The sequence below is a fragment of the Scyliorhinus canicula genome, chromosome 16 (assembly GCF_902713615.1).
Source record: "Scyliorhinus canicula chromosome 16, sScyCan1.1, whole genome shotgun sequence".
Classification (NCBI taxonomy): domain Eukaryota; kingdom Metazoa; phylum Chordata; class Chondrichthyes; order Carcharhiniformes; family Scyliorhinidae; genus Scyliorhinus; species Scyliorhinus canicula.
Genome location: NC_052161.1, coordinates 37,965,964 through 37,992,836, shown reverse-complemented (window position 1 = coordinate 37,992,836; position 26,873 = coordinate 37,965,964). Strand labels below are relative to the sequence as shown.

The window sequence follows — 26,873 nt, the reverse complement described above, 5'->3', positions numbered from 1 at the left end:
TTTTTATTCATTTCCTGCAGAGAGCTCAGCACCTCAGCCTTAAACTCTGCAAAACAGCGCAGGAGAGCAGCTTGCTGCTCCTGCACCCACAGCCTCCACTCCTCTGGTGCTCCACCGGCCGCCATCTTGGATTCCTTCCCCCATTTTTTCTGTGGAGCTGCTGCCGTTTTTTCCCCCTTTCCACTCCGAGTTCGAGTCAGTAAATGCAGAGCAAGTCGATCAGCACACCTTCTCCCACCGGGAGACGTCGAAAAAAGTCCGTTTTGGGCTCTAAAAAGAGCCGAAAAGTCAGTTTGAGTTGGGAGCTCCCAAATGTGCGGCTTCCTACGTCATCGCCGCCACCGGAAGTCCCGACTTCACTTTTTCCATCAACCTGCCATGGGAAACTTTATCAAACGCCTTACTGAAGTCCATGTATATGACATCTACAGCCCTTCCCTCATCAATTAACTTTGTCACTTCCTCAAAGAATTCTATTAGGTTTGTAAAACATGACCTTCCCTGCACAAAACCATGCTGCCTATCACTGATAAGTCTATTTTCTCCCAAATGTGGAAGAAAATGTGAATTATGGATGGGTGGAAAATAATCACTCCCACTCAATGGATTTGGCGGTATAATGTTTGGAGGAAAGTTGGGATGCATATGAGAGAGAGGCTTTCGAGTTAATGAGGTGAGAGTAACTGACAGTTGGCATCTGTGTAACTGCAAAGAGTGATGTTCGGATATTTGTAACACAATGCTCCTTGTGCTGTTCGGACAGCAACCAGTCAGATCTGACAACAGAGGTGTGAGTGAAGCTTGGAAGCCAGCTGATGCGACCATCAATCCACATGATGGAGAGTTGACGTGAACTGTGGCTTTACTCAGCTAGAATTGTGCCTGTCTGCGACTGCTCTGCACTGAGAGCCGCCTGCAGGGCAGCAGCTCTAAATACCTCCCCCCAAGGGAGCCAGGGGCGGAAACCACAAGGGCCCCAACCTGAAACTAAGTGGTGTAATACAATACAATGGTCCATAGGTGGAGCCCACAAGGGCAACAACATAGTACAATGCAATACAGTGGTGAATGGCTGTCATAGTACATTCACCACACCAGCATTGGATCAATCAGTCCAAATTTGAATACCTACTGTGAGGAATTTGCTTGTTCAGTAACTGCAATACTGGAAAGCCGGTGCTTGTGTAATGTGACATTGGCAGGCTAGTACTCTTTGTGCTGAGCTCCTAGATGTTTCTCTCATGCAGTGGAGAGTACCCAGAATCATTTATAAACTATTTTCCCCCTTCCCTTGTGGTCTCCAAGCGCAACTCAGTACTCCAGTCCCAGCCTGTTCTACTGAGAAGAGAGGCACAAAGGTGGTCATTGGTAAATTACTGACATAGAGCAAAGGACAATACAGCATAGGAACAGGCTATTTGGCCCTCCAAGCCTGTACCGGTCATGTTACCACTCTTGGCCAAAACCCTCAGCACTTTCTATAAACCCTCAGCACTTCCTATAAACCCTCAGCACTACCTATAAACCCTCAGCACTACCTATAAACCCTCAGCACTACCTATAAACCCTCAGCACTTCCTGTTAAACCCTCAGCACTTCCTATTGCTTCCTTTCCCGTGACTTCTCCATTACGTCTGCCCAGGCGATGTGACTACAATCAGAATTTAGCTGCATGATGACGTACAAATATAAGTGTGCATTCCAGCGCCTCTTAGAAGTACCAATATTTTGACTTTGCAAAACATTCCTTGGGCTTCAGTCCACTGAATGGCTGGAGTTTAAAGATTACGATGTTTTGGTTCCTCGTGTTCTTTTCTGCAGAAGAGTTGTAAGTTTAATCATTTGCCATTTATGCCATCCCTGAAATGCTGTTGAGTCAAAATATTTAACTTGATAGAAGCAGACTGTACTTCTTCACACATTTGTGTGAAGATATTAAAATGGCTGGCTGAAGAGAGAACATCCTCTCCTCCGAATAAACACACGAGTTTTCACATCAGGTTTATTCATCCACTTGTCACCTCATTTGCAACAGATATGGCCGTTGACAAGACAGTTAAATAATCTACATACTGGCCAACTAAAATCTAAGTGACGTGACAACCGCTTTGTTTCAGTGAGTCATTTACCAACAAGCCCAAGTAATTGGACCAATGGTAACGGTCAACTAGAGTGACTCGTGCAGTGATTTGTCTAACCAGGTATCTTGCATCTGTGTTACTTCGTCAACGTGCTGTGAAATGACATCCTGTCGGTTTATTGGCTTTAACTTGTGGTGAGAAGGCTGTGCCTTTAATTCTCGAACATGTTTGCCAGTGACCTGAAACAATGGTCCAGCACCACAGCAGTACGCCGTGCTGCTGGAAAAGGGAAACTGTTTGAGGTCTTCTTCAGCCGCATAAAATGTTGAATGGGATTTTTTTTTTAAATTCAAACTGCAGCGACAGAAAAAAAAATGGTTTAAACTTTGTAGCACTGCGCTACATATTGCAGTGCAATTAAACTGGTTTGACTCCTTGTTAGTGAATCAGTACCAGCCAAATCTTTGCGGGTGTGACAATCTTTGCACAGATGGAGGCCAAAACCATGTTGGTATTTTTCATACATTGAGTCGGCCAGTTGGCTAGGAACGTACAAAAATATTCTTCCAAGCGCCACCTACTGTGGCTGTACATGTGGACCCAACCTGCAGAGTGCAGCTTAGGCTTTACATTGTCTAACAGCTGTTAACATGGCCACAATTTGTGTATTCATTTTATTAAAGAATATATTTCATCACCTCCATGGGCCAACATAAGGTGGCAGGCTGTTTATTTGTGATACCACATTCTGAAATATTGTCATTTCGTATAACTTCTTCAAGTCTGATGCTAAATGTGTTTTGAAATCTGTCCCATTTTATAGGTATAATCTAACTAATGGAAAACATGGTTGTATAGAGTCAATTCTCTTGTTACTGGAAATATAGAATGTTAGAAAGGCTGTGATAACCTGGCCTGCTCTGTCAAAATCATTCAAATACCCTGATACTTTATAATTGGGAGAATTTCCTCTATGTAACTTTAAAAAAGTAAAGTAACTCCAGCACCCAGATTCTAATGAGACTTAACAAATGGAAATACAAATTGCCTTTATGATGTGACAATTGATGTATTAGTTGTAATTTTTATGGAATTCCCATGGTTCAAACAATTTCTCATAATCGAGTGTCATATTTAACTGGAGAATATAGAATAACATTGGATGATCTCAGGTTTTGCTGTTATAATCTAGATAGTGAGCTTTAAAGGCCTCTAGAGCTGGAAATAATATGGGACATTGTAGAACAAGACGTGTGTATAACTAGGAATAGCTTTTACTGATGGTGCGATATTTTAACAAAATAGCAAAATATTTCTCGCATTCACAATACCATAGAACAGTACAGCACAGAACAGGCCCTTCGGCTCTCGATATTGTGCCGAGCATTGTCCGAAACCAAGTGCATACAGTACATTAAATTATTTCTTCCTGATACTGAATTCTACATTCATTCGAAGTCCTTGAAATCCTTCCCAGTGTGCTGCCCATAATAATTTATCGCAGGCCTAAACAACGTATTATGAAGGTTGAGCATAACTTTACCTTAACTTTTATACTCTAATCTTGTACTTAGTCAATAACCCTGTTTTATTTTTCAAACGGCCTTCAAAACTAGCTCTGCCATCCTTGTGTAGCTTACATACACTCCCCAGGTATTTTTATTCCTGCGGACCCTTTAAAATTATAGAATTTAGCTTAAATTACCTCCCTCATTCTAAAAGAACACGTGGCATAGTTATTTATTTATTAGTCTATAGGCGGGATTTACCGACCATCCCACCGCATGTTTTACGGCAGCAAATGCGGTCCCCCCCCATTGCCAACGGGATCTCCCGACGATAGCACCCCTCATCGCAGGGAAGCCCGTGCACCAGCATGGGACCGGCGTGAATAACCGGTAAATCCCACCCTGTGTGTTCATAATTGGGAACTTTTGTTACCCAAGCTTTAATGGCACCAATACTTACTCATGCTCCTTAACGTTGGGGAAACTGCAACTCCAGAGAGGGTATCCTCGGGGCTCTGTGGAATATTTGGATTATTGTCTGTCTAATGTATTTCTGCACTTTTGTATTTACTCACTTACTAGCCTATTATTCCTGTGGGGGACAAAGGAAAAGGAGGTGGTGCTGCACTGATAATAAGGGATGGGATAAGTATATTTGTAAGGGAGGATCTCCGATCAAAGAACAAAATCTGTGGAATCTGTTTGGGTAGAGCTAAGAAACAGCAAGGGCAGCAGACATTGGCAGGAGATGTTTATGGGTACCAAAGAGGAGTAGCAGTATAGGGCATGGTATTAATTAGGATATTAGAGAATCATGTAGCATGGGTAATACAATAATCAAGGGTAACTTCAATCTGAATATGGACAGGGCAAACCCAGCGAGTACTAATGCTGTAGAAAATGTGTTTCTGGAGTTTGCTTGGGATAGTTTTCAAGAGCAGTATGTTGTGGAACTGACTGGACAACAGGCTATTTTAGACCTAATATTATGATTATGTGATGAAAAAGGGCCAATTAATTATCTTATTGTAGAAGAATTTTATAGGATGAGTGACCATCATATGATAGAATTTTACATTATCTTTGAAAGTGAGGTCTTTCAATCGGAAGCCAGGGTGTTAAATTTGAATAAAGGAAATGATGAAGTTGTGAGGGGGAAAATTAGGTGAGATGGATTGGGAAAATACATTTTAAAATATGACTGTCCATATGACAGTCATTAAAGATTATTGCATATTTCACAACAACTATAGATTCCTTCAAGTTACAAAAACCCAAGAGAAAAGTCAGTCAACCATGGCTAACAAAATAAGTTAAGGATTGGATAAGATTAAAAGAAAAGGCCAGTAGAGTTGACAGAAATAGGAATAAACCCGAGGATTAGGACCATTTTAGAATAAAGCAAAGGAGGACTAAGACATTGATAACTGAATAGCAAAAAAAACTGTAAAATAAAATGTAAAAGTTTCTATGGGTACATAAGAAGGAAACTTTTGTCTAAGACAAATGTGAGTCCATTGCAGGCAGGATCAGGCGAATTTATGATGGGGAATAAACAAATGGCAGACAAGCAAAATGATTACTTTGTGTCTGTGTTCACTGAGGAACATGCAATAAATCTCCCAGATTAGAGATCCAAGGAACTTGGGAGAATGGGGAATTGAAGGAAATTTGTATTCGTAAGAAGGTTGTATTGGAGAAATTAATGAAGATTGATGAAGCCCTGGGACCTGATGATCTAAATCCCAGAGTGTTGAAAGAGATATCTATGGAGGTCGTTGATGCATTGGTGATCATCTTCCAAAATGTTTTTAGATACTGGAATGGTTCTTGCAGATTGAAAGATAGCAAATGTCACTCTATTTAAGAGGGAGGGAGAGAGAAATCAGGCAACTACAGACCTGTTGGCTTTACATCAGTGATAGGGAAAATATTATATATGGTCCCAATCTATTAGAAATCATGTGATAAATGAACACTTGGATATTAATGATCTGATTGGGCACATGAACTTGTATGCAAAATCATGTTTGATGTACCTGTCGGGAGTTTTTTGAGGATGTTACTATGAGAATTGACAATGGGGAGAAGTATATTAGGATTTTTGATAAATTTTTTGATAAATTCCCCAGGAGGTTGGCTAGCAAAATTAACGCACATGAGATAGAAGGCAATATAGTAGCATGTGTTGAGGATTTGTTAACAGGCAGAAAACAGAATAGGAATAAATGGGTCACTCTTGTATTGGCAGGCTGTGATTAGTGGGGTACCACAAGGATCAGCACTTGGCCCTAGCTGTTCGCAGTATATATCAATGATATAAATGTGGGGACTAAATATATCTCCACTTTTGTGGATGACACAAAACTAGGTGGGAATGTGTGGCAAAGCTGCTTTAAGGGCATTTGGACAGATTTAATGAGTGAACAAGAACATTGCAGATGGAATATAATGAGGAAAAATGTGAAGTTATTCTCTTCGGTAGGAGAAACAGATTATGCAAAGTTATTTCTTAAATATTAGGAGATTACAGAGTGTAGATGTACAAAGGGACCTGGATGTCCTTGTCAATAAGTCACTGAAGGCTCACATGCAGGTGCCGCAAGCAATTAAGAAAGATAATGGTGTGCTGGCCTTTATTGCAAGAAGATTTGAGGGGAGGAGTAGTGAAGTCTTGCTTCAATAGTTTAGAACCTTGGTTAGACTGCACCTGAATACATTTTGTGCCCTTACCTTAGGAAGGATATTATTGCCATAGAGGGAGTGTAACAAAGATTCACTGAATTGGTGGGGCTGTCTTATGAAAAGTGATTGGGGAAACTGGCCTGTCTTCTCTCGGGATTTGAAGAATGAGAGTGATCTGATTGACACCTACAAAATTCTTAAAGAGATAGACAGGATAGATTCAGGTAAGATGTTTCCCTTGGTTGAGGAATTTAGAACCAGGGGGCACAATTTCAAAATAAGGGGGAAGTTACTTAAGACCGAGATGAGGAAAGATTGTTTTACTCAGAGAGTTGTGAATCTTTGGAATTCTTTACCCTAGAGGGCTGTGGAAACTCAATTGATGAGTATGTTTAAAACATAGATTGACAGATTTCTAAATACCGGTGACATAAATGGATATGGGAATATGTATAGGCAGAAAGAGGGCTAAGGTCCTGCAACAAGAATTTAGGAAGCTAGGTAGCAGATTGTAAAGCAGGACCTGAAAGTGTGCAATCTCTGGATTGCTCCCAGTGTCAAGTACCTGTGAGTATAGGAATAGGAGGATGGAGCAGATCAATGCATGACTGAATAGATAGTGTAGGAGGGTGGGCTTTAAATCCCTGAATCACCGGGTCCGTTTCTGGGAAGGTGGGACCTGTATAAGTTAGATGGGTGGGCAACATGTGCGAACAATAGTTAGCATTGTTGCCTACGGCGCTGAGGACCCGGGTTCGAATCCCGGCCCTGGGTCACTGTCCGTGTAGAGTTTGCACATTCTCCCCGTGTCTGCGTGGGTTTCAACCCCACAACCCAAAGATGTGCAGGTTAGGTGGATTGGCCACGCTAAATTGCCCCTTAATTGGAAAAAAAAAATTAGGTACTCTAAAAAGTTTTTTAAAAAAGGTTGGATGGGTTGCACATGGAACGGGACTAGCATCCTTGCGGGGAGTTTTGCTAGTGCTGTTGCTATGGGAGAGTTAAACTAATTTGGCAGTGGGATGGGATATGGAGTGGAGGTACAGTAGGCAGTTTAGCTCACTTGGCTAGACAGATGGTTTAAAAGAGGAGGTTATGTTGAAATATTGATCAAGGAGTCGCTTACTGCAGGAAAGAGGGATGATATCCTAGAAGGTCCCCCAAATAAGGCCATATGGGTAGAACTTAAAAACAAAAAGGGGGCACATTGCTGCGAGCATACAAAAAGTCAGGGAGAAACAGAAGGGCAGTTATTTAGGCACTCTCAAAGAAATGTGAAAATGATAGGGTAATAATAGCAGAGGATTTCAAGTTCCCCAATATTAATTGGGATAGTCAAGGTGTGAAAGGCTTAGAGGGCAGAATTCTAAAAATTTATCCAGGATAAATATATTAAAAAAAATATATATATACCAGTACGTAGGAAGTTCAACAAGAGAGGTGGTGATGCTTGACCCTGGGTGCTTGACACAGTTTTAGGGAATGAAGCTAGGCAATGGTAGACATTTCAGTGGGGGAACATTTTGGTGACAGTGACCATAACTGATTAGGATTTAAGGTAGTTATGGAAAGGGATAAATATGGATTGGAAATAAAGGTTCTGCATTGGGGGGGGGGGGAAGATAAATTTCAATAGGGTAAGACCAGATCTGGCCAAGTCGACTGGAAGCAGCTACTTGTACTAAAATCTTCTTCAGATCAGTGGGATTCATTCAAAAAGAAAACAGAGAGAGTTCAGGGCCAACATATTCCCAAAAGGTGAAGCGTGAGAAAAATAAGTCCAGAGAACCCTGGATGTCAAGGGATACCCGGGGTTGGATAAGGAAAAAAAGGGAGGCTTGTGGCTGATAAAAAGTGCTCAAATCAGTGGAAGCGCTAGAGAAGTATAGAAAGTGCAGGGGGTTACTTAAAAAAGAAATTAGGAGAGCGAAGAGGGGGCATGAAAATACACTGGCGGTAAAAGTAAAGGAAAATTCAAAGGTGTTTTATAAGTATATTAAGGGCAAGAGGAAGAGTATGGCCTGTTAGGTTTCAATATGACAATCTGTGTGGGGAGCCGGAAGACGTAGGTGAGGTTTTAAGTGAATATTTTGCATCTGTGTTCACTATGGAGAAGAAGTGTAGATAACACAACCTCATTGACCATGTAACTCAGTTCATCATGCATCACTGCATTAAAGTGAAATTAAATGAAATTCGCTTATTATCACGAGTAGGCTTCAAATGAAGTTACTGTGAAAAGCCCCTAGTCGCCACATTCCGGCGCCTGTTTGGGGAGGCTGTTACGGGAATCGAACCGTGCTGCTGGCCTGCTTTCAAAGCCAGCGATTTAGCTATGTGCTAAACAGCCCCCAAACAACCCCATTAGAGAGGTGACAGAGGCTCTCTATGTCTGGAGAAGAGGCTTCATAGTCTTCTCCTTATCCAGAGAGAAGGGGGACTGGGCATGTGGCTTAGGCTAATGGATATCCAAATTGGCTGAATGAGGCTCTGTGGGATCAGTATATACCACAATCACATGGGCTACCACTCCCTGTTGTGCGATCATACCCAGACCAGCATGCCTGCTATTCTAGCTGCAGCCATGATGCTCTCACCCTGTGCCAGTCAACTATTCCCACCATGTTGGAGCCACCACAATGCCAGAATTTGGCTGCTTGACAACCAGGGCTACCCGTCTAAATGTGGCTCGGACTCCCCTCCTCCACGTGACCACATGGCCAACACTGATACAGTGAGAGCCATGCTGTCACGAGGAACATCATAGAGCATACGATTCAAGTTCTGAGACCACAGTTCTGGTGCCTGGCCTGCTTGGGTGGAGTCGTCCAGTACTCGTCAGAGCATCTTTTCAAATTCATCCTGCATCTTCCACAACCTCATTCTCATGAGGGTCTGGTCCTTGCGACCAGATCTTCTATGTGGACATCAAAGAGGAAGGTTAGGAAGGTGGGTGGGGTCAGCTTTGGTCTGGAAGGACTGCCCAACAGCAGCTAATTGGGCTATAATCCCCTCTTCATTATTACTCATTAATTCCCCACATTTCCATCCTTCTGCTGTGGTCTCACAGTGTCCCCTTGGCATTACCCTGAAATAAAAGGGACCACAAAAAACTATTCCATAACAATTTAATTCAACAGTATTTCCACTAATAGAGCACTTAGCAATACACCCATGTGCATTCTACTCTGAGCCTGTTTTGTGGGTGCCATTGCCTGACCTAGTGCTCCCATGCAGTGCAAACCCAATGGCTGGTGGAAGGCTATGTCCTTCACAGGGGGAGACTGCAGATGATCTTGCAGGGCAACCGTATGCAGCTCTGGACCTTGATGGCTCGGCTTCAGACTGCACCAGCCTGGTATGGCAGCAGCTCACTCGCCTGGTGATTTACCACATGCTAATCCCGAACCTATACTACCCTCTAATGGATGCACAATGTCAGTGTTTGAGCTGGTGGCTGCAAGGATCAGAACAAATGACGGGGATTCAGCTACGGGCTTTTGCTCACACCCGTCATCGTGAGCAATTCTTGGGTATCTGAAAGTGAAAATGCAGAAGGGGAAGAAGAGTTTGGATGAGGGGGGTAGGGGTGGAATGTAGCAGCTCCGTGAACACACCATCTGCGGGTGAAGTAGGATTTGAGAAGGTGCAAAAGGCAGGAACATACCATCATCCTCCGTGTTTCCAGTGGTGCCAAATGCTGCAAGCTCAGTTATGGCTGCCCTTATAATGAGGAACCCATCTCCTCCAAAGGATTCAGGAAATGCAGCCATTCCTATCCCTGACAGTTCTCTGCTTTTTCCTCCTGTTCTGTGCCATCTTGTCCTGCAGAAGAGAGGGAAGAGTGAAAGCGAGTGTGGCGCTGTGGGTTTGGATGATGTGCCTGTGCTAGTTGAATAGCTGAAAATATGTGGAAGCTGAGATGTGAGTGTGAGGCCTTAGGCTGTGGCAGAAATGAAGTCTCTAAATGTTAGACATTAATCTTTATTGCTGGAGATTGCTGATGGGCAAGATATCAGTGGTGTGTCGCATGAGAGATTGGTGGCGTGGTAGGTAGGCTATAATCATGTGAAGATGCACTCGCTGACCTTGGACACTTGTGTGAGATCATTGAACCTTTTGCTGCACTGCAGCCAGTTTCTTGAGACCAGACATCTGGAATTGCCCTCTGCTACCTGCTCGCAGTGCCGTATGTGTACGTATGCCTTAAGGTCCCAGTGACCTCCTTCAGAAACATTGAAGTCACTCTCTCCTCCTTTCCACCTCCTGGACTAAGGCTCCTTAAAGAAGTGGAGGCAATCAGTGCATCAGGCGAGCCACGCTCATACCTGGGCCCTCCTGCTAAACATGCAGCCAGAAAGTGGCGCATTTTACACTGCACTGCTCGCCATTAGCAGACAGAATAGTTTGTGTACCGCCTGCAATACTTCAAACGGGCCTGGGGTATTTGCACATTGCGACCCGCTAACTGGCCCAATCTAATTTTATCCCAAAGTTACTCAAATGAGGAATAATGAGGGAAATTATAAACCATTTATTGCATTCTTGTAAAAGTGGCCAGTGAATGCTAATAATACGGCAATTTAGTTTAATAGATTTCTCTTAGTTTAAGTCCTGTGAATATGTTTCAGTTGGTTCTTCTGGCTCTAGTCCAGTGCTCACTTACTGTAGTTAACTGGGTTACTGGGAGAGTTTTTTTCCCCAGCGGAGAATTCTCGGTAAGCAATGTCAACGTGCATTCAGTGTTTCAGCGCACAGCGTCCTTTATAACAACTGGCAACATGTTGAAAACCCTGACTTTGCCACCGGGGGTTTAGTTCCCTTTTGGGAAAGGCAGACTTGGGTCTGGTCTCGTACGACGTTATGCAAAAAAAAATCCCCCGAAGAATCACTTTTCTCTGTGTGCACAGATACACAGCAAGGCAAGGAGAAGGCACCCGTCACAGCTACTTCAAATACAACCAAGAAAATCCCATCAGCAGGGAACATAGCTGGAGGGAATTACAGAAGTCAACAATGTTCATGTCAGTTAATTATTATTGCAACCCCTGTGTTACCCTCCGTTCTTGAGAAAGAAATGCAAATTATTTTGAAGTCGTAAGTGTGAATGAGGCTCTAGACTCACTGGATTAACCCATAGCAAGGCCTGGCTCTGCAGGTCTGATTTGTATTGCTGTGCTCACTCTCTCTCTCTCTCTCTCTCCCCCAATCATTGCTCGCATGACGGTTCTGCTCTCTTGACGTTGTTCTGATTTCCAGAGCTTCCGAAGCATGCACGTTAACTTGGTAGCAATTGGCAGCTGAGTTCACAGATGTGTATATCTGTGAAAATATATATATATAAATATAAACATAAAAATTGGAGCAGATCATTCAGCCCCTTCAACCCATTCTGTTGCATAAATTAATCAGAGTCGATCTGTACCTGAACTCCATTTCTTAGATATGTGTTGATATCAGGGTGACCAACCACCCAATATCCTACAGAATCTACCAGCCCATTGGGTGTCTTGCAATCTGAACTTTTTTTTTTAAATAAAATTTTTTTTCCAAGGGGCAAATTAGCGTGGTCAATCCACCTACCCTGCATAATTTTGGCTTGTGGAGGGCAGCACAGTGGTAGCACTGCAGTCTCACGGTGCTGAGGTCCTAGGTTCGACCCAGCTCTGGGTCACTGTTCGTGTGGAGTTTGCACATTCTCCCCGTGTTTGCGTGGGTTTCGCTTCCACAACACAGAAGTCAACAATGTTCATGTCACTTAATTATTATTGCAACCCCTGTGTTACCCTCCGTTCGTGAGAAAGAAATGCAAATTATTTTGAAGTCGTAAGTGTGAATGAGGCTCTAGACTCACTGGATTAACCCATAGCAAGGCCTGGCTCTGCAGGTCTGATTTGTATTGCTGTGCTCACTCTCTCTCTAGGTGGATTGGCTAAATTGCCCCTTAATTGGAAAAAATGAATTGGGTACTCTAAATTTATTTTTTAAAATCTTTGGCTTGAAGGGGTGACGCCCACGCAAACACGGGAGAATGTGCAAACTCCACATGGACAGTGACCCGGGGCCGGGATTGAAGCCGGCTCCTCAGCACAACGAGGCAGTAGTGCTAACCACTGCGCCACAAGTCGGGATTGCGCAACCTGTTCTCAAAATTGCACCTCCTAAGTTTGTATGCACCCACCCTTTTGCTGCTGCTGCCCCATCCACCACTACTACAGCAATAACCCTCTTTTACTTTTCCCAGGTAAACGTGCTACAGTTAAAAACGGCAACATTAATTCAGTATTTTTCTTTACCCTGAGATCAATTTCCAGTCCGTTCTTCAACTTGACCCTGGTGAAACAGAGGGAAAGAATGAATTCTAACCGACGCCCTGGTGGTAGAGATGAGCCTGTTTGGGCAAACTCTGATCTTGGATTCCTACTTTTCAGCTTTCCAAACGTGGGTTCACGTTCCTTTGTTTTTTTGTAACTCCTCTGGGATAATTTTGGATTTGTCTTTCAATCAGTGCTGTTGCGATTACGATGTTTCTACCACCTAGAGGGCACCCATCAAATCTGACTCAACGTATGGAATCAGGAATTTTAAAATTCCCCTGCTGCAACGTCTGATTGTCAATTTAACATCACTATCTGGTTAGATTTTTTTTAATGCTGCTCACTGGACTGCAATCTATGGAACACCTAGGCTTGGTATGGCGGATGGGGGGAAGGGGGGCACAAAAATAGAGGAACAACTGACCATGTCCTGTCATCTGCCCATGGGGTAGCATTGCCTGGGTTATGAGAGATACATCTGAGGCCTTGTTTTCCCCTCCCACTCTGCTGATAGGCCGCGTAAAGATTGGATGTTGGAAATAGAAGGAGGGGGGGCAGGGGACTGTGGCGTGGCGAGGGATTGGAGGCAGCGAGTTGAGATAAACAGAAATAAAAAGCTGAGGAGTAATAAAGCTTTCAGATTCTGAATTAGAATCAACTGGGGTGTGAAACAAAAACAAAAAGAAAAATAAACCGAAATGCAGGAAGACCAGAAGGCGTTGTAAAAGGAAAATTGAACTGCAAATCAAAATAATAATTTTTAAAATAACATTCGGCGTGTCTGGTTTCTAAGTGTGTGTGTTTTTTTTAAGGCTGGCTCACATGATTTTTCAAGGGGTTGGAATAAATTGTGATTAGTTAAAAGCTTCAGCATAGTCCAGAGCGAGTGCTGTGAGGAGTTTACAGTGGTGTGAAGGTGACTTTATCCGTGTTAGGGGAGCCTGGACATTTCCTCGATGCTCAGGACAAAAGCCTTTTCTTTCCATTTGTGTTCAAAGAGACATTTGTCTCGAGATGTTGCAGCTGTGGGCAGGGGGACTGCTTGATCGAAGACATCCCTTGTAGTTGTACTGACGGAGGCTGCGAACTAGACCCTGAACACTTAGTGTCTGCTTGTTGTTTTTTTTAATTACGCCTGGTTTTTTTTCTCTGCTACCATGTACCATGTGTGACTCTTACTAATGTGTTAATGTGAAGAATGTGGAAGCAACATTTTCCAGGCAAGGAAAACTTCCTGTTTCTTTTCTCTTTGTTTAATAATTGTGCACCATCTTTTCAAACTGTAAACGTTTGGTTTATACTAGGGAATTAATCCTTCCATTTGAGTGTGTATGAGTGCATGTGTTTGACGAGAGTCACTAGTCTGTTTATGCGCACTTCATATGCTACAGTTTAACACATTTAAACCATCTAAGCTCTGTTGTGGTGCATGCAATGGAGATTAATGAGAATTAGAGAAATGGCTTCCCTTTTGTTTTTCTGCTAGATCGTACCGGCAACATTGCAGTCACACAAAGGCTGCCATTTAGCAAGGAGTAATCTCTAATTTACTTGGCAGGGGTGGCATTGGAATAGGATATGACTGGGTGGCAAAGAGCAAGAGACGTGAGCAAGGACAAGCAGTCTTTGTACATCAGCACTAAAACAAAGACACTTTATACAGTGTGCTCCATGCAACAAGCTGTTCAGCTTTTCAATTGAGGGGGAGGTGGGGTCCTCTGTACTGTAGACAGTGGGAGCTCATAGCTCTCCACTGAATAAAATACAGCCTGGCTCCCCAAATAAAACAGCTGAAATGAAGAACTAAATTTGTGACTAAACATGTGCAATTGAAGGAAAAGTGCTCCTTCAATCAAATGGCTGAGTTGTATATTATACCCCAGAAATGCCAACATATAACCTGTCTTAACAAACTTCTCAACATTTGTGGAGCAGTCTGGCTGTAACGGATTTAACATTTTTTTTAAATCGACTGAGTGGAGCCTGAAATGTTATAGGCTGACATTGTAGAATTAATGTTGTTCCCCTTGATTCGAGCTTCTCACAACAAACACATCAGAATATGTAATCAGGGCAGGCTGATTTACAAGCAGTTGCCAGGGCTTGCTTTTGTGGAGGCTCGAGCCCAGCTCTAAGCGCACACTTGATGTGTTTATTAGTGACGCTGAAGCCTTTCCCTTCCCGTCTCTCCCTCCTTTGCCCCTCATTCCTCAGCTGAATGTAGATGCATGGCCTCTGACAGGTACATCAGGCCGCACAACTGCAAAGTGCTTGGCACCTCATCCTATTAACTACAGCGCAAACAAGTTTAGGGACATCACGCCTAGGCTGTTGTTGACTGTTCTTCTGGGAGGATAGGGAAAAATTGATGTTTGCTTAACAAAGTACCCTTTTGCCATGTCTATTATGGATTAGCATCTGTGAGGGCATAGTCCACTCGCTGCACTTTCTGGTCTTAGAGGTCAGCAACCTCTGTAGAAGATAAAGCAGTATTGTTTTGAGATGAAAAGTTGAAAAATAGAGTTTAGTTTTTAGTCATTCAGCTGCGAGGAAAGTTTGCCTTCTGGGTTATGAGACAAATTCCTGTGGAGCAACATAGGAGCCGGATTGGATAATCACTGGAACCGTGTTGAATCATAATGTAATCCTTACAGCAGAGCCGTTCTGCAAAGGCTGGTCCTTCAGAACAGTCTTTGCTTATGCCAGTGGTCAGATACGGCAGGGAGTTCAAATCAAGATAAACTTTATCATTGAGGCAATTGTGAAGTTTCAAGAATTTCTGCCCTCATGCTTTACAGTGGCCTGGTAAAGCACGTATCATGCGTTCAGTGTGAACAACACCTTTTTTTGCCCTTCCACTCCCAATCCTGATCCAGCTGGACACCATTAACCTCCACCTCTCTTTATATCGTGTTAATAAAATACCTGTATTAAACTGGCTGGGGCCCTGTAAATGAATTGTACAAACAACACAGGCAGTTAACAGAAATATTTTTAGAATCAAACAGTGACTTTTAAGCTAAAATTATATGTGCTGTTAGAGTGTGCCAATAGGCTCAGGAAAAAGGTCAAGGATTTTGCTAGGGCTACCCTTTACAAAATGGCAGATTCCCAGCACATTCAGAGGGTAGTGTCAATATAGTGAATAAGAAGCACGGAGAAGTATGCAGTGTCTCTAGAAATAACTTTATGGTAAGTTAACCTTTCACCTTCACTTTGGAGAGGCTTTCGTCCTTTGAAAGATTTTGGAATGTTTTGGATTGTGAATAGCATTTTGAGATTAATAGAATTGATTTTCACTGATCTAAATAATCCGCAATATTGACATGGCACAAATGCTAAATTCACTAAATTAATAATGCTTTCATGCGATGTATTTTCATTGCCAATCTTGACTGCAGCTGCTCGAGTCATTCATAAGTTAAAATGGTGTTTAGCATGATGAAGAAAAATGACATGTGCAGGGGCAGGTTTTTAAATAATTAGCGTAGATGCAGTGTGACTGAATGTTTGGATAGAGACGATAGCAGTAGCAGATGTTCTGCAAAACCTGCCGTTTCTGCACTCCTCTTGCCAGCTCCTCATCTTCTGGGAGCTCAAGTTGTTTGAAAGGAACACTGCAGTGTGTTGGGAGTGCAACTGAATTGCATTTTGTTCACTTGGGCCAGTGTGATGTTTAGTGGTTTTCGTTCTTCCTATTGGCGAATAATTGATTATTAACCCCTTCATTTATCAATGCTACTCGCAAACAGTTCTTAGCAGGAATGTCTTAACAGCTTCAGGACTCGCATTATAATGAAGCTTACCTTCCCGTGTTGGATGTTTCGCTAGGTTACCAGATGGAGTGTTGTGTTTCAGGGGAGAGCTGCATTAGATGACAGTTCTGAGTATCTGTTCAGCAATCAAAGGCGATTGGGGGGGGGGGGCTCTATTTGCTAAGTCAAAGGTAGTGACCACGGGGGAATAACCTTATTTATTAATCTTGTCTATGTTCTGGTGCTGTGATTAAATGATTTTTTAAAATCTGCCGTATATAGTGATCAAGTTTAGAATTTACACAATAGGCTATTTCATAACTATTCATCCATGGTACACCCGCACAAAAAAATGAGAATTTTTCAGGTTGAAAGATTTAAAATCACAGGCGAATACTGCCTCTGACATGCCTGGCAAGTCACCACTCAGCACATTTGTGGAGGTTAAAACAGCACCTTGCAGTGAGCACTGTCGTGGTGAAGTTCAGGCCTTTTTTGTGCTGACTTAGAAGTTCTGTGTCTGTGCAGCGCGTCTGATTGGCCTCATATTTAATATTCTCTGGTCGGATATTTTACTGAGTGCATAGGCTCTAGCTTCAATACGATTTGGAGCGGCACTAAAAAATGTAAACGTCATTCCAGCCTTGCTTTTAACTTTGCTGATGTAATAGTTATGGGTAAAACAACGGCGTCTTAAAGCCGTGGTGAGATTTCTTTTGAAGCCATCCTGGCATAACCAGGATTGGGGTGATGCAAAGAAGCAGCGTGAAGTTCTGCTAATAGTGGAGAAATCGCACCATGTTGAGCTCTATTGGATTTGGTTCACTGGTGTCTGATTTCTCCTTTGTTTGCAGTCTGGTTTTTGGATCAGATATTACCTTGTCTGCATTTAGGGATCATTTTATTTGCTTAGGGTTCCTAATAAAAAGTTGTTTTTTCTCCATATTTCACAACATGAACACACTTCGTAACACTGCAACGTTCAGGTCACGTTCATTCCCTTCTCTGTTTGTTCCCCACCCCTTTCTGTCTCCCCACACCAAAGAATGAGTGGTACTCGGCCATCATGAAGAATATATTACACAGAGAACACAGGAATGTGTGCAGTACACAGACATGGTGGATTATTTTCCCTCTTAAATTTCACAGGTCTTCCAAATGCCTATAGTGTCTTTACACATGCTTTACAATAAATTATTTCCTCTCTGCCCAATGTTGTGCCCCCCCCCCCCCCCCCAACCCCTTGATCTGATTCCTGATGTGAAACTTAGCTGGGATTCCTTGAGATGTCTTCATGAATACTTGATGGTGCGAAACAGTGCTGAATGCTGCCTCCAGACTTATTTAGAGTACTCTTATCAATAAACTGCAGTACAACAAATCAAACTTAATCTAATGCACGTTAATGTTATGTGTTGTGTCCGGGTTCTAAGCTGATTTTATATCAGGCTCAGTACTGTCAGCTCCCGATGTGCAGGGCTTGTGCAGGTGTCGGCAACATCAAAGTACATTTGACCTGTGGCCCCTGTTCTTACTGGAGTTTACACTCAACCCATCCCAAAGTTCTCCTGCTGTTCTTTGCCTTAGTGCTATTGTCCAGATACAGTTCAAGCCTGGGATTGCAACATGTATTCGAGTGCACAAATTGAGAAAAATTCCAGCAGGCCGTTATTTGCACGAGCACCTTGCGCTCCTCAATAACTCAGTGCTTCCACAGTCTAAAATGCAAATTGCGTCCATGTTGGTGCCACGGGAATAGATAAAGTTAAACCTTTGCCTGACCTCGCCTGGGGAGGGAATTTTGAATTTTATTTCTCTTCCCAAGTTGAAAGGAAAAAGTTATGTTCTTGCCTTGCACTGAGATGGAGTGAGGAATATGCATTCAGTTGAGGGGAAGTTTCAATATGAAGTCTCAGATTAACTCAACACTTATTCCCACTACAGCAAAGGTCATGGTTTTAACCTCGTACTGCATCAGTTCGCAGCCACTGTGAGCTGGACTGTCTTTGCTGGCTTCAAGATTTAAAATTCAAACTACTCTTTCAGAAAGTATATCTTTTAAAAAAAATATTTTTTTTCTGTGCTTGGGTAGCTGATGGCAGCCGTCGGTACAAATAGCCCCAGCTAGGGAGGATAAAGAATCAGATTTGCTTCTATGCATATGTGAATCTCTGGCTTGGGACTGATGCCGTCCAAGGTTAAATATGTCAGACATACACTCTGAAGGATGCAAGGTAGAAATAGTTAGAGAAAAGAGGCCTGTGAGAGTATTACTCTCCCCCCCGGCTCTTTTGAAGAGGAATCTGGTTGGCCCCGCTCCCCCTTGCTCTTTCCCCATGTCACTGCAGCATTTCCCTCCTTCAACAGTGAAAGATGAAACTGTGATGGGAGGCTCTGAGTGGCAAGTGATCCTGCCGCCAGAATCGTGGTGCAACATACAAGTGCTATCATGCTAGTGCTACAGGTAGTTTTTTAATGTATGCTGTGCTGAATCATACAACAAGAATTACTACACCAAAGGTGCTCACATCTTGTCTTTCGTGTTGAGCTTATAGCACATACAGAACCTGGAATAGTTGCCAGCATTTCTATAAAGAAACGTGTGCTGGTCGAGGCCGCAGGTTGAAAATGGCAAATTCAATATTTGTCGCAAGTAATTCCAGGAATTTTATTGATTGCATTTCACAATTCTGTTCAAAAGGGACATGACAACCAGTGCTCTGGTTAGAATTCCAGTCATTATTTCACTGACAGCTACTTTTATTTCTGATTTCCAACATTTGGTTTTTTTTCTCCTTTGTTGATGATTTCAAGCATTGTTTCTGTTCGACGGTCGGTATATGTGGCTGCATTTCAGCTTACTGAAGATCCATGCTCCTCCCGATATGAACCGGCCTTTAATAACAATTCACGTTCATTTCTTCCTTTGCAGGTATCCGCCCACAAATTATGAATGGACCAATGCACCCCCGCCCTCTGGTGGCACTGCTAGATGGCAGAGACTGTACCGTGGAGATGCCAATCCTCAAGGACATGGCAACTGTTGCTTTCTGTGACGCACAATCTACTCAGGAGATTCATGAAAAGGTAGTATTCAGTTTCAACCTCAAGTAGAACAAGGTAAAAAAAAACAGTCCCGATTTGTCCTTTCTAGCACTGTCTCCGCCTCCCCCTCCCCCGATCCAGTTGGAGGTTTTCTTTTGGGTCAGGTTAAGGAATGTCTGAGTAACCTTTGTTTCCCTCATGGGTTCAGCAATAGTTATTGATTCCTGTAATAGCTTTCACATTCTCAGAACAAGTTTAAGAATCATCTACCATAAAGTACACACATTATGGCTTTGCTAAGAAGGAGTATATCCCAATGAACTAGCACGATGATTACGTGCGCTAATTCTCACTTGAAGAATTAACCATGGGTGTAGTTTACCCATGTTAGGAAGCTCGAGCAAGGATCGGGCTGGGCTGATCCACCCAGAGAGACCTAATTTTGCGGAAAAACACCAACGTGGACCTTCCAGCAGCCAGAGATTTTGAGCTTTATTTCTGAAGTAAATGCTTTGGCCTCAGATCCCGCCCCTCCGCTAGCACCTGCCAGATTTGTACGTATGTGTATCGGTTGCTGTTGGTAACCAGTACTCTTTAATATTTAATGATTTGGATTGTTTCCATTTAACCGTTTCACATGTTTTCTTTTGCGTTTAGCTTTTCACCCTCTTTCTGCAAAAGGGTCTCACACTTGCAGTGTAGGCCGTGTTTTAGAATGGTAGAAATCATGTCATTCTGAAAAATTCTACCACAGATTATTCCAACGATTCATGCTCTGCATAATAGCTACCGCAGTCTGTCTCCCTCAGTCATTTTACTGGCTGTACTGTGGCACATATATTACAGTTTTAAAAAAAAACACATCAGAAATGTTCACAGACAATGATTATAGTTAGTTACAATATCTCTTTTATTTGATGATCTCCACAACAAAACCCACCCGGAATGTGTCTCAATCTCTCTCTCTGCAAACAGCAGTTCTGTGATGGTTTCAACCAGGACTATCCTCTTTCCTATGGCTTGAGGAAAGTATTCGGCATCCTAGGGCGTTTAGGCTCAGCTCCAAAAGAGGGAGCTTTGTGACAAGTCTGGGTTATGGAAATGATTCTTTGCTGGCAATTTGATTTAAGTATATGCCCTGATGCATGGAAGTATATGCTGCTGCATTACAATTGGTTCAACTCTCAAAAAAACAAAACAGGAGGGTACTTGTTTGTGGCAAGGATGCTTCCATTTCCAAAATATTTGACACTGAAAGATACATTCTTTGTCTTCTGACCTTTTGTTTGTTTGGGAATTAATGAATTGCAGTTGGTTCTTATAGCTGTGGGTCACTTTGACTTTTGATTTGCAGAAAGTAATACCAGAATTTTGTTCTGTTCTTCAGTGGACATTGCACACCTGCTAAAGGAATGCAGACTGCATAATATAAGAGAACAAGATTTAATGTGAAATAAAATAAATCCACCATGAAAACTGAAAAAAGCCAAGTCCAGAGCAATTTGAGGTTACACCAGTTACTGATGTTAGTTAGGTTTGCTTGGCAGGTAGACCTGGTGCAGAAAGAGTGGCCAAAGCTGCATTGATTGAAGGCGTAGGTGATGACCAGATACTTTGATTATAATATACGCAGCAAAGTACAGACTTAATTAATGCAAGAACTGTACAGTCTGAAAAACCCCAATCCCTTAAGGCGAAAGTGGTGTAACTCCAGATAGTGCAGGTGAGTGGGAGTTGAAATGAAGTCAGATACACGAGTATTAGATTGGCCGATCACATACAATAAATTTGGGTGGACCTCTGTTCATTCCCCCAACCTCCAGACTTTTATATGCCACAGGAGGAGGCGTTGGGTGATTCGGCTGTTAAACAATTGAGACCCTTCAGTAGTCAATTAATGGCCTTCTTCCACCTCTGCTGGGATGGTACCCACAGGGGGAGGCGTCCACGCGTGTTGAGGACGTCAAGTGAAACCTGTCAGTTTTATTGTGGGGTGGTTTCCCTCTTGTTTGGACACCCCAAGATAATCCCCCCCTCTTCTTGACCTGATGAACCTTGCGCCTCCCAACCCCCCTCACCACAGCTTGCCAGCTTGACCCTGGCAAGACACCAGATTTAACTTAAAGTAGTTCTATGACATCTCTTCCCTGGGGGCAGCTTGTAGTCCCAGCAGTGACCATCACTCCCAGTGGTGCGGCAGGCACTAGAGAGCCATTTGGCCTTTGATTGGCTGTTAGCTCTCTATTGGGAGATCGGGGTGGTGGGGGAAGGGGAGTGGGGGAGGTGCTGGTGGAGGTCTCTTCTTGCAGCAGGGTCTCCTGGTCAATCAGAGGTGGACTCTCATCTGACTTCACAGCTGGGAGTGTGCAAAGCCACAACTCCTGTGCAAAATTGTGGCCCACATGATTTAGCTGAAGCCATTTAAGGAGATGATTATGTTACGTTGGCAGCACTTCACCTCAAACCTGGAGGTTTGAACTCCAGAAAATGTCTGAAACCAGATTTAGAGATTCTTTCACCTTGTCACCTTGTGGCGTTTGGGGCCCTTTTGAAGCCTCTTTTCAGCAATTTATCTGCCTCCATCCCTCCCGTGACCCCAACACTTCTGAGTCATTGCAGGCTTGGATTGGTACAGCCTGTATGCCTCCAGATATTTAAATGATCAGTCTCAATATATAATTTAGCCCAGGACTGGGATCCCATTATGGTGGAATTATGGGTCCTGTATGATTATTGTATGGAATATTTTGAGATGTGCAAATAATTGATTTCAATAAAGCCGTGACTTTCTTCAGAACAATCCAAATTAAAAGTGCAGAATTGCCTCTCGTGCTGCCCCCACTAGGTTTTAAATAAAACATGCTACCAGTGGCCAATCCTGGAGAAACCGATGGTGAAGTTGGAAAGTTAGCAGCCCAGGCACAGGAAGGGTGCACCAGTGGAAAGTAGAGTACAAGGAGAAAAAAAAACCTTTTAAGACTTAGCTTCCCCCTTTTATATTTAAAATGACTCACATGATGGGTTTGCAGCTCAGAAGTTAGTCATTCTTAAATGTGAATGAAATAAATCAATTAATGACTCACACGCAAGTGAAATAGTCAGTAGTAACTTGGTCAGTCCAGTAGGTGAGATGCAGATTCTCATATGGACAGCCATGAAGGGTTGAGCTCAAGGAAGGTGGCAGAGTTCAGTTTGAGGACGGGCTGTGTGACTAATCAGAGGTCCACCGTATCTATTGTGCCATAATTGTTCTTAGCATTAAATAATGTACTTGGAGAAATACACATGGGAAGGTTTACATTCAGTCTCCTGAACCCACCCCTTGCCTGAGGATTCTAGGCCAATTTCCCAGGTTATATTATTTCCATAATTTCAACAGGCTCCCAACCTCTGCTGGTGAATCTGAATGAGGCAAGTGGGAAAATGGCCGAGAGGCCTCGGGTGGAATCCTCTGCCATCTCCGGTAATGTGTTTGGAGGTGGGAAGGCACTTAATCCGGCGAAAAGGTGGTCTGCACCCCTGCTGCCTTCCCGCCTTCACCCGATTTGGTCTGGGCCTGTGGGATGGCCTTCTTGCCTTTCTACCACTTAAGGGCCTCATTGTGCTGCCGCTAGCATTATACCAGCTGCAGGCTGGCGTATCACCACAAGAGGAGTATGACAAGTAAACCTGTGCGGACTGCTTGTCGTCTCCCTAGAGTCGGGGGCAGGAAGAGTCGGGGAGGGAGGGGAGAGCTGGGGGGAGGGGAGAGCTGGAGAAAGGGGAGAGCTGGGGGGGCAGAAAGATCTGGAGGGAGGGGAGAGCTGGGGGGAGGGGGGAGCTCGAGGGAGGGGAGAGCTCGAGGGAGGGGTTGGAGCTGCTGAGAGCCAACTCCCTGCACTTGCTGCTGACCTCCCCTACAACCATGATTCCTACCCTAGGAAACCCCTTCCGCCATTTCTTATCATGGCCTGGGTCACTCCACGATGCTAGGCCTCAGGTGGCCGTTGTTTCGGCGGGCATTCACTGCCTCGTTGGCGTGACTACCACCTCCAGTGCCCTGATCCTGGGGAAAGACCGCTGGTTGCCTCTTAACTGCCTGCATTTTTGTGGTGATTCAAAAGCAAAAAGTAATACTGCGAATGCACAAAATCTGAAAGGAAAATAGAAATTTCTGGAAATACTCAGCAGGATTGGCAGCATCTGTGGAGAGAGAGAGAGACAGAGTTAACCGTTCAGGTCTGTGAGCTTTCATCGGAATAGTCTGGATTCTGTGCTGACTTTGTTCTGAAGTGGGTCAATTGAGATAAAGACTCTTGGAGTCACGTGTGAATGGCTTTGAGCCTGAGAACCAAATGGAGTTCGTGAAACTTTAATTACATAGAATGAGACTATTTGGTCCAGCATGTCTCTCTGGCTCTTCAATAAGTCCCACATTCTTTCTTCATAACCCTGCATTTTCTTTCCTTTTCAAGTATCCATCCAGTTCAAAGGTTTCTATTTAATCTGCTCCGCCTCCCTTTCAAGCAGTAAAGCCCAGATCATAAAATCTCACTGCATTAATCAAAAGTGTTCCTCAACTCCCCAGTTACCTTAAATCTTCGTCCTTTTGTTACTGATGTCACTGCCAGTACAACGGTTTCTCTTTATCCTCTTGGTCAAAACGCTTCACAATTTTGAGTGACTCATTTAAATCTCCCCTCAATTCCTTTTGCTAATAGAACATAGAACAGTACAGCACAGAACAGGCCCTTCGGCCCTCAATGTTGTGCCGAGCCATGATCACCCTACTCAAACCCACGTATCCACCCTATACCCGTAACCCAACAACCCCCCCTTAACCTTACTTTTATTAGGACACTACGGGCAATTTAGCATGGCCAATCCACCTAACCCGCACATCTTTGGACTGTGGGAGGAAACCGGAGCACCCGGAGGAAACCCACGCACACAGGGGGAGGACGTGCAGACTCCACACAGACAGTGACCCAGCCGGGAATCGAACCTGGGACCCTGGAACTGTGAAGCATTTATGCTAACCACCATGCTACCCTGCTGCCCCAAAGTGAGAACAATTCCACCTTCTCTAGTAATTCCACATAACTAAAGTCAGTCGTCCCTCATACGGTTCTAATAAATTTCCTCTGCACCCTCACTAAGTGCAAACTATCTGATATCCTTCCTGAAGTAGAGTGCTCAGAATTGGATACAATATTCCAGCTGAGGCCTAACCAGTCATTTGTAAAGGTTTAACATAACTTCCTTGCTTTTGCACGTTTTGTATAAAGCCCTTGATTAAAAGCTTTCTCAACTGGTTCTGCCTCACTGAGTGTATGAACTTCAGATCTCTGTTCCTGTAAAATTGTACCATTTAATTGACACTGCCTTTCCACATTTTTCTTTGCAAAATGCATCACTTTACCCGCATTGTTTCATTTGCTATGTGCCTCCCAATTCACCAGTCTCTCTGTGACTTCCTGAAGATTGCGACTTAGCGCCTCATTTCATGAGCTTGGAAGACAGTGTTTAATTCCCTATATTCCAGCTTCCAACGTCAGAGGGAGCGGTTGACTCCATCTCCAGCTGCATTCACTTCTTCTTTGCCAATTAAGATATTCTTTGCCAGTGAACAAACCTCATGCATGCATAACAAGTTCAGATTTAGTATTGCGAAGAGAGTTGGCAAAATATTATGTTTATTCCTGTCCCTAAGGAGTGAAAAATTCTGTAATCAAGTGGAATTGGCAGTATTGATTCCCAGCTACTGTCCAGTTGTTGCTTTTTATAAATCTGCTTCATAGTTTATAAGCTGACTCATAGTGCAATTATTCCTCTGCTAATTGAAGTCCAGGGGAAGATGAACGGTCTATGGTCAATTAGGCAAGTTAGATACAATGGCAAGTGTTTCTCTTCAGCTCTGGGCAATAATGTTACCTGATGTTCTATATTTCAAGTCAAACTCCAGCTTGTAGAGATCGCAGGCTCATTTTACGCAGGACTGATGGTGAAGGTTGAGAAGAGTAAGAAAATGGAACAGTCTATCACAATTTGAGCACAACTTCCTTTAAGCAAGGTTTTTAGAGGCTTTACCCAACCCTTCAGACAGCGAAATATATCTCTGCCAGTTTTTTTCATTATTTGCTAACAACACTTAAACTCCTTGAAGGAATCATTTGAGTAGTGTTAATAGCACACATTTCAACCATTTCACTAATCACTTTTTTTTTGTTAACTCATAACAAAATCTTTATTAGCCTTAACATCATGGGAAAAATGTCAGCCAAATCTCCGATGTAATTTTTTCAGGTTGGGTTTACTATTTTTAGAAAATAAATTAAAACATCCCAAAATTCTTAATTTTTGCCTTCATTGTTGTTTGCTTCCAAGGATGAGGGCAGAGACCCAGGTTGATTGGGCATCTGATATTCTTCTCTGATTTGGAACAGCACACCTCCTCCTTATGGTGTGTGTTGAAAATGTTGTGTAGATATTTGCAGTAAGCTCAGCATTTACACTATTCTGGGAGTGCAAATGGGTCAGGAGAGAGCTGAAATCCTTGCACCCTTTCCTTTACTGTCCATAGTAAGTGTGGATTTTGGAGTTTCTTAGCTCAGAGCGTGTGGTCAATTAAAATAACATCAGCAAACTTTTGTGAGTTTCAATGAAGAGGATTATTTATTCATGCATTCACTCCAAAAGTCTAAATCCTAAGTCAGTTGCTCAGAGCGCAGGCATACACAAACACAGACAATACTCGCACTATAGTTAAAGAGAATCGGGCACTTTTACAAGGTGTAAACAGAAGACTAGTTTAAGAGTCTAGCTCATTAAGAAGAACATTCATTACAGGCCCGATAAAGCAAGGAGTCTTTTCAACTCTTGAATTGAGTTTTAGATGAGTTCAAATAGATGGAGTTGGACATCAGGATAATTGCAGGAATCCCTCAGCGAGACAAAGGTTCAGCAGATCACAAATATAGGCATATTAAGGTTTTTTTTAAATCAGGAAGTCAAATTTCTTTACAGGTGAAGTTAGATTTAGGAATCAGTCTGGGAGGCTTTTTAAGATCCTCCAGGTTTGGCTTTGGTGTTGCTGCCTTGGTTAGCAGTTGATATTCTGCAGTGGTGATCTTTGCAAATGCTCAGGTCTCTTTCGATGTTCAGATAATAAAGGGTTGTGGTCACATGATCAACTGTTTACTCAGAATGGCTTGAAGTCAAAAGCCATTGCTATACAGTGAAGATAGATTTTGGCTCTTGATGGTAATTAGTTTTCTGCAATTCTCCTTTTGTTGAATTGCACTCTTGGAGACATGGGCTGGAATCTTGTACTCTTGCTGATGGTGAGCTTGGAGGGGAAGGGCATTTACTGAGGTGAGATAGTGGTGTACCTGAACTCTGCCAGCATCCCGTTTCCGCCAGAATTAATTTCTGGTCGGGAAGGCCCGTGTTTAATTGTCCTGTACCGCTGTTAACAGATCATTACGTGATCAATAACCATTT

General features: G+C 43.1%; 1 protein-coding gene across 8 annotated transcripts in view; it reads left to right on the top strand.

The window, feature by feature from the left end:
* Positions 1 to 26,873, top strand: part of LOC119979467 (C-terminal-binding protein 2) — a 352,842-nt gene that overhangs the window by 255,162 nt on the left and 70,807 nt on the right. For 7 of the 8 annotated variants that reach the window (XM_038821726.1, XM_038821728.1, XM_038821729.1 and 4 more), the window contains one exon: positions 19,279 to 19,433. In XM_038821726.1, the coding sequence (XP_038677654.1) occupies positions 19,279 to 19,433 (155 nt within the window). Of the gene's footprint in view, positions 1 to 13,498; positions 13,812 to 19,278; positions 19,434 to 26,873 lie in introns of those variants that run through there. The other variant, XM_038821730.1, reaches the window with a different exon arrangement.